Source organism: Otolemur garnettii, unplaced genomic scaffold (assembly GCF_000181295.1).
Source record: "Otolemur garnettii isolate 467f Iridium unplaced genomic scaffold, OtoGar3 scaffold00008, whole genome shotgun sequence".
NCBI lineage: Eukaryota > Metazoa > Chordata > Mammalia > Primates > Galagidae > Otolemur > Otolemur garnettii.
The window spans coordinates 11,999,021-12,007,179 of NW_003852403.1; the positions used below are offsets into that span (position 1 = coordinate 11,999,021).

Here is an 8,159-nt window from a genome sequence, read left to right on the forward strand (position 1 = left end):
AAAAAAAAAAAAATCAGTTAGTCATGGCCCCTACAGCTTCTGATCTACAGGTACACTAAATTTGTGGCATTGCTATGAATTCCAGAGGAAAACTAGGTTCTCCAAAGGATGGAGTCAGTCTCAGATACCAGCTTACCCCCACTTCCTTGTTCTTTCAGGACACCTGACTGATAGTGAATGTAATCAGAAACACACATCCAAGAAAGGGTCACTGATAGAGCGCAAGAGGAGTTCTGGCCGAGTTAGGAGGAAAGGCGATGAGCCACAGGCCTCAGGGTACCACAGTGAAGGCAAGCTACTCTGTATTGCTTCTCTTTTCTTCACACTCTATCAAACCCTTTTCACACTCCAGACTATTGGCTTCTCTTTTTTGCTCAAAGGGCTTTTTCTTGCTTTTTAGACATTGGGGTCTGGGCATTTGTGGTCATTTAAATATTTACATTTGTTTCATTCTTTTGTGTTTTTAGGAGAAACACTGAAAGAGAAGCAGGCTCCTAGGAATTCTTCCAAACCATCCAGCAGCACCAACAGGCTAAGGGATTTTAAAGAGACAGTCAGCAATATGATCCATAACAGACCATCCCTGGCTTCCCAGACCAATGTAGGTTCTCCCTTTGGGGGGAGGGGAGGAGATCAGCCTGACAAAAAACCTCCTCGGAACCTTCCTTTACACTCTCGTGACTGGGAAATAGAGAGTACCAGCAGTGAATCAAAATCCAGTTCTTCTAGCAAGTATCGTCCAACATGGAGACCCAAACGGGAATCTCTGAATATTGACAGTATCTTTAGTAAGGACAAAAGGAAGCATTGTGGCTATACCCAGCTTAGCCCCTTTTCTGAGGATTCAGGTGAGGAGTTCATTAGGGAAGAATTGGGCTTGGTATTTAAAAAGTCTGTGTTTTCTGGTAGACCTGGTAAAGGCATTTTTATTCTTATATTGGGCTTTTCAAGGATGAGTTCAGTGAATGAGTAGCTAGAGGTGGGGAGGAGGTATTATTAATAGCTAGGTCTTGATTTTAGGTAAATGCTAAATCTGCTACCTTTTCCATACTTGTTCTTTGTTCGGGATAGCGAAAGAATTTATACCAGATGAACTAAGCAAGCCACCTGCTTATGACATTAAATCTAGTGGACCAAGCCCCCACTACAAGCCTTGGGGCCCAGCACGGCCAGGCTCTCACCTTTTAGAGCAGCACCCTCGCTTAATCCAGCGAATGGAATCTGGCTATGAGAGCAGTGAGAGAAACAGCAACAGCCCTGTCAGCCTGGATGCAGCCTTGCCTGAGAGCTCAAATGTCTGCAGGTATTGTTTGGCCTTTGAATAGAGGCATTGTCCCATACAGCAGTGTAAGCCACCTGCTTGGGGCTTTCTACCATGACTTAGAAAAGTGGAGGGATGGTCTTTATTATCGGTTCTGGCTGTGCTCCCATCAGCTTTCTAGAGCAACAGCACCCTCTGCTGGGAAAAAGAGCAAAGGGACTTGAGAAAAGAAAACTTCCAATTTAGAATAAAAGTATTACTATGTATAAAATAATTCTTTAGGCCTGGTGCAGTGGGTCATGACTATAATCTTAGCACTCTGGGAGGCCGAGGTGGGTGGATCATTTGAGTTCAGGAGCCTAAGCAAAATCTCTACTAAAAATAGAAAAACTAGTTGGGTGTCATGGCGGACAGCTATAGTCCTAGCTACTTGGGAGGCTGAAGAAAAAATCTCTTGAGCCCAAGAATCTCTTGCTATGATAATGCAGCGCCTTCTACCAAGGGCGACAAAATGAGACTCTGTCTCAAAAACACATATACACACAACTGTATAGAGTGTGTTTCAACAGTATATATACTAAAATTAGAATGATACAGAGAAGATTAGCATGAAGCCTTTTCAAGGATGACATGAAAATTTGTAAAAAGTTCTGTATTTTTCAGATATGTAGGATGAACAAGTCTAGAGATTTAATGTAAAACACTGAGGACTATAGTTAATAAAATTATACGATATATGGGATTAATACTAAATGAATAGGTTTTAGATGCTTTTGCCACACACACAAAAAAATGGGTAACTATGTGAGATGATGGATGTTAATCTGCTTCACTAAAGTAATCTTTTTACTATCTATATGTATCTCATAATGTTGTATGCCTTAAAATATACAATTAAAAAGAAATTTTTTTATTTTTTGAGACAGTCTTATTCCATCATCCGAGCTGGAGGGCTATGGCCTCAGCCTAGCTTATAGCAACCCAAAACTCCTGGGCTCAAGCTATCCTCCTGCCTGAACCTCCTGAGTAGCTAGAACTATAGGCTTGTGCAACCATGCCCAGCTAATTTTTCTATTTTTAGTAGAGATGGGGGTCTCACTTTGCTCAGGCTGGTTTTGAACTCCTGAACTCAAAGGTTCCTTTTGTTTTGGCCTCTCAGATTGCTAGGATTATAAATATGAGCTACTATGCCAGGCCTTAAAAATGTATTTAAAAAATTGCTTAGTAAATAACTTGCAATGAATGAGTAAAGTAGTGAATTCACACTTACATAATCTTAAGATCCTAGAAGAAACTCAGATGTTATTTATTCTTGCTTTCCTTCTTCTTCTTCTTTTTTTTTTTTTTTTTTTGAGACAGAGTCTCACTTTGTCATCTTGATAGAGTATTGTGGCATCATAGCTCATGGCAACCTCAAATTCTTGGGCTCAAGAGTTCCTCATGCCTCAGCTTCTTGAGTAACTGGTACTACAGGTGCTCACCACGACACCAGGCTAATTTTTCTATTTTTAGTTAGAGATGGGGTCTTGCTCTTGCTCACACAGGTTTCTAACTCCTGAGCTCAAGTGATCCCCTCAGGGCCTCCCAGAGTGCTAGGATTATAGGCATGAGCCACCACACCAGCCAGGTTTTGTGTTTTATGAAGCCAATCATATTTATAATCTTGCAAGATGATGGTTGCAGTTTAATAGAGCTTATTGTGCCCTGCCCATAGGGTTCAGTTTGCTACATAAATTTCAAGTCTCTGACAGTGTGTTTACTGAGTTGCCACAAGGCAATTTTCAGTATAGTTACTTTGAAAGGAATTGGTTATATGTTCTGCAAAGGTGATAACCATATCCTAATACTTTCCCAGTGTTCTTCTCTGGCTACAGGATTCTAGCTAAAGCTGATTGATCAAGGGGGTGGGCAAATAACACAGTCTGGGCTGTCCCTGTTCAATTTTACTTATGCGAAGATGCTATAGAGGTTTAGTAAGAAAGAAGAAGACAGTACATATGATAGCAATATGTCTGTTAATTCATTCAGTAGATTTTGAATATCTGCTGTGTGCCCGATACTATGCACAAGATGTGAATGAGATGAGATAAGATAGTGATTAAGTGAATATTTCAATTTTTCAGAGATAGAAATCAGAAGCTTTAATTTTATTAGTTAATGTTGAGGGGTTTAGTCCTAGGAATATTGTTAGTAACCACTCTTCTGATACTTTCACTAAACTCTGGGTTCTCTTTTGAAGGGATCCAAGTGCTAAGAGATCAGCTGGGTTGGTCCCTTCCTGGCGTCATATCCCTAAGTCTCACAGCAGTAGCATCCTGGAGGTGGATTCCACAGCATCCATGAATAGCTGGACAAAGAGTCAGCCCCTCTCAGGTAAGCAGAATGATTCTGGATTTGGTAGACTGGATTTGACTGCCAACTCTATTTGGGGACCAGCCTTACCTAAGCACATCTGAAATTATAGGACAGGTGCAGTTTGAGTATTCCATCAGAATATAAACATGGAAGCATTTGAGTTGCTGCATCTTTGGACTTACCTGTTTTTCATTCTCTATTACATTTTGCCTGAATATTTCCTTCTATTTTGAAGAGAGCCCTTGTAGGAGGAGGAAGGACAGAAATATGGTGAACAGTGTTGATAACATCTTCATTCCTCAAAAGAATAAATCTTAGGGCTTTCCTTGGTGTACTGGCAGCCTCTTAGGAAATGGATTTGTTATCGTTTAATATCATGCATTGAGATACCAAAGGGGGACATATATGCTACATGCAAAACTGGAAAATAAGAAATTCAAACTTACCCTTAATTCTGCCCATATATCCTATATCCTAATCTGACTAGCAATTCTCTTGATAGTTTCTGAAAATTCTTAGAGGTTGTGGGAAGGGAGGTATGCAGCAATAGTAATCAAAAGGCATGAGCCCTTTTAGGTGTTGCTGACATCTGACAGAGTGAAATATTGTTTATAGAGGCAGATACCCTGGAATCCTGGGCTACAATAAGTTATAGTTAGAGACCTATGGAAGAAATTTGTGCTTTCCAGAAAAATTGGACATTTGGTTTATTTCCCACAGTTTAAAATTATTTTATGTTGAATAACATTGCTTTGAGAAACTTGTGCTCATACATATGACTATTCTCCCCTCTCTTCAGATAGCCAGTACCTTTTCAGTACACAAAAGACTGAGTTTCATGATTTCCTAATAGTCCTCAATTCTCAACTAGCTGGCTAGAATCTATCAATAGGATTTCTCATCTGGTAAACGATATTTAGCTAGGAGTTACTTCTAACACTGTGTCATCCCACACAATGGATCTTCTTTGTATAATAGACCCTATTTATATCCCACAGTTTGATCTAAACTATTTTAGATAAATTAAAGCACAGAACAAATGTGTTTTTAATTTTTTTTTTTAATAAATGGGGTCTTGCTTTGTCACCCAATCTGGAGTACGGTGGCATAATCATAACTCATTGTAACCTCAAATTCCTGGGCTCAAGTGATCCTCTTGCCTCAGCCTCCTATTGCTGAGGCAAACCTCACTAGCTATGGTCCTATAGGTAGGACTATAGTGGTGCACTACTGTGCCTGGCTGATTTTTAAAACTTTTAGAAGAGATGGGGTCTTGCTGTGTTGTTCAGGCTAGTCTCAAATTCCTGGCCTCAAGTGAACCTTCTTAGCCTCACAAAATGCTGGGATTATAACTGTGAACCATTATGTCTGACCAGAACAAACATTTTTATCAATTCTATAACCTGCCTTTTCCCTCCTGAAACTGAAAGAACCAGTTCCTTTATGGTGTATATTTTTCTACATCTTGTTCTATGTTTATACAAAGTTGATATACATAATCACCACTTTAAAAAGTAAAATGAAGTCATACCATACATATTACTTTCTCACCAAATTTTTCACTTAATTTATAATGGACATCTTTCTAGATCTTTTTATATCCAGCTATGAGCACTTATAAGATTGAGTTTTTACTAGTGTGGACATTTTACAAACTCATTAAAGAAATGATGCAAATTTGTGCTTGAAGCTCCCCCCAAAAGTCCCAGTGACAGCACTTGGTAGAGACAGCACTTAGCGCTTTCTATTGGCTGAAAGCATGGATTATGAATTTAATCTACTTGACTTTAATTCTGCTTCACCATTTCCCATCTGTCTTACCTTGGGTAAATTTTTTATCCTCTGTGTGACTCAATTTCCTCTAAAATGGGGTTATAGTGAAGGTGAGTGGATTGCCCTGAGCTCACAGGTTTGAAACTAGCCTGAGCAACAGCGAGACCCTGTCTCTAAAAACAGCCGGGTATTGTAGTGGGTGCCTGTAGTCCCAGTTACTTGGGATGCTGAGGCAAGGTAATTGCTTGAGCCCAAGAGTTTGAGATTGCTGTGAGCTGTGATGCCATGGTACTCTACTGAGGGTGACAAAGTGAGACTCTGTCTCCAAAATAAATAAATAAATAAATAAAAAATAAAATGGGGGTATAATAGTTATCTACCTCATAAGTTGTGAGAATTAAATGAAATAATATATGTCAGAATGCTTACTTGGCATACAGTAAATGCTCAACAAATGTTCAGGGTCATATTATTGTTATTATGAAGCACTCAATAAATATTTGTTGTTGTTATTATTGGCCCAAGTCCACCCTGAATTTGATGGTGGGAAGTTCTATCCAAAACACGAAGTCCAAAATTTTTTTTTGTTTAGAGACAGAGTCTCACTTTGTCACCCTTAGTAGAGTGCCATGGCATCACAGCTCACAGCAATCTCCAGCTCTTGGGCTTAGGCAATTCTCTTGCCTCAGCCTCCCGAGTAGCTGGAACTACAGGTGCCCTCCACAATGCCCCACTATTTTTTTTTTTTGCAGTTTGGCTGGGGCTGGGTTTGAACCCGCCACCCTTGGTATATGGGGCCGGCGCCCTACTCACTGAGCCACAGGTGCCACCCATGAACTCCGAATTGAAGGCAAGAGTTCCAAAGGAAAAGCATCACAGTGACTAGACTAGACTAGCAGGTGTTTAGTCTTGGAAATGTAGTGACTTTATCTTTTCCCTTGCTTGTATTCCAGGTGGAGAATTGTCTTCTAAAAGTGAACTGGACGAATTACAGGAAGAGGTGGCCAGGAGGGCCCAGGAACAGGAACTTCGAAGGAAACGGGAAAAGGAATTAGAGGCAGCTAAAGGGTTTAACCCTCTTCCCAGCCGCTTCATGGACTTGGATGAACTGCAGAATCAGGGTAATTGTGAGCATTAGGTTGTGGGTAATGAGGACAGAGAGAAAAAAAGATCCATGCTTGTATGTTCCCTGTCTTCTCTTTAGTAGTTGCATTTTATCTTAATTCAGCTATTCCAGTGAGAGCTAGTTAAAGTGGAAGGAGTCAAACCTGTTGATTTTGGAGACAGGTACTGATTAGGGCAGGTCTATTAAAAGCCTATAGATGAGAGATAATATATTATTCATGAAAAAATGTTTCCCTTGAACATCTGTGGAAGGTATAAATAAAATTAGTCTCACCTGAAAAACAGAAAAAGGGCACAGGGCCACACTGATAGTAAGGGGAATCTACTTGCTGGGAAGAAACATGCCCTTGAGATAGACATCCCACCGGCAGCTTTAGGGAAGTGGATCTACCAAAAAGGAGCAAGAACACAAAGCCTGATTTCCTTCTACTACCATTATGATTCATTCCCTAATTGTATATGATTTGCATAGACTTTATGTAAGCTTCCCCAGCTGCCCTATGTTGGTCACTTTTTCCTCCTCCTAGAATTTCATTAGGATGTCACTTTGTACCAAAAGAGACTAGCTTTCAAAATGAGAGTTTAGCAAGTCTGAGGTGTTTACCTTAAATAGGCTATGAAACCTATGTCTCAGTTTTTCTTTCTATAAAATGAATTTATCATTCTTATTATTCAGAATCCCCAGATATAACAAATTGTGCTAAAGCAGTATAAGGGATAGGGGTCAATGTTATTGGGTGGCTGCTATCTGTTGACTGCTTCTCTTATTTTGTAAACACTTAAAGAGGCTTTCTGGGCTAAATAATTGTATATGGGGAAGCTTTTTGCCTCTAATCCTCCTGTCTTTTGATTCTGGACATTGTTGCTTTATATTTCCTAAGTTATTGTATTTGTTTCCAAATTAGTATGAAATTCCTAATTCCTTAGTTGTCTCTATATTTAGGTAGTCTTTTCTAGCTTTTTGCTCTCAAGCTATGTCACATTGGTATTCTAGGTTGCTTTTGAAAAGAGGGCCTTGTCATCTCCCTCCTTGCCTTTATCTCTCCTCTGTCAGTTGGGCAGTACATTGAAGTTGGGAGGAAATCCCACTGGCTATTTTTCATTGTTAATTCTACATACACTTTGTTTTGGCATTTCCTAGAAGAGCATAAAATGGAGTGGTGGCTCATGCCTGTAATCCTAGCACTCTGGGAAGCTGAGGCAGGAGAATCACTTGAGCTCAGGAGTTTGAGACCAGCCTGAGCAAAAGCGATACACTTTTACTTAAAATAGAAAAGTTAACCAGGCATTGTAGTGGACGTCTATAGTCCCATCTACTTGGGAGGTTGAAATAGGAGGATCGCTTGAATCCAGAAGTTTGAGGTTGTTGTGAGCTAGGCTGAAGCCACAGCATTCTACCTATGCAACAGAGTAAGACTCTGTCTCAGAAAAGAAAAAAAAAAAGGAGTGTTAAGATTCTAGAGGAGAAGAATTAAAATTTAGTACAGTGATTGATCAACTGTAGTTTGCTTAGATCTATTAAGTATAAATTTTTTTTTTTGCAGTTTTTGGCCAGGGCCGGGTTTTTGAACCACAACCTCCGGTATATGGGGCCGGTGCCCTACTCCTTTGAGCCACATGCACCGCCCAGATTTTCTTTTTTTTT

The 8,159-nt window shown here is 39.9% G+C and overlaps 1 protein-coding gene and 1 non-coding gene across 4 annotated transcripts in view; both read left to right on the forward strand.

Moving 5' to 3' along the window:
- Positions 1 to 8,159, forward strand: part of USP54 (ubiquitin specific peptidase 54) — a 67,032-nt gene that overhangs the window by 38,631 nt on the left and 20,242 nt on the right. For all 3 annotated transcript variants that reach the window (XM_023509525.1, XM_003783555.3, XM_023509526.1), the window contains 5 exons: positions 159 to 290; positions 468 to 848; positions 1,072 to 1,303; positions 3,501 to 3,634; positions 6,343 to 6,510. In XM_023509525.1, the coding sequence (XP_023365293.1) occupies positions 159 to 290; positions 468 to 848; positions 1,072 to 1,303; positions 3,501 to 3,634; positions 6,343 to 6,510 (1,047 nt within the window). The remainder of the gene's footprint in view (positions 1 to 158; positions 291 to 467; positions 849 to 1,071; positions 1,304 to 3,500; positions 3,635 to 6,342; positions 6,511 to 8,159) is intronic.
- On the forward strand, positions 1,817 to 1,921 carry LOC111723185. Its single transcript, XR_002771783.1, has one exon. It is a non-coding gene; the product is annotated as a U6 spliceosomal RNA (small nuclear RNA).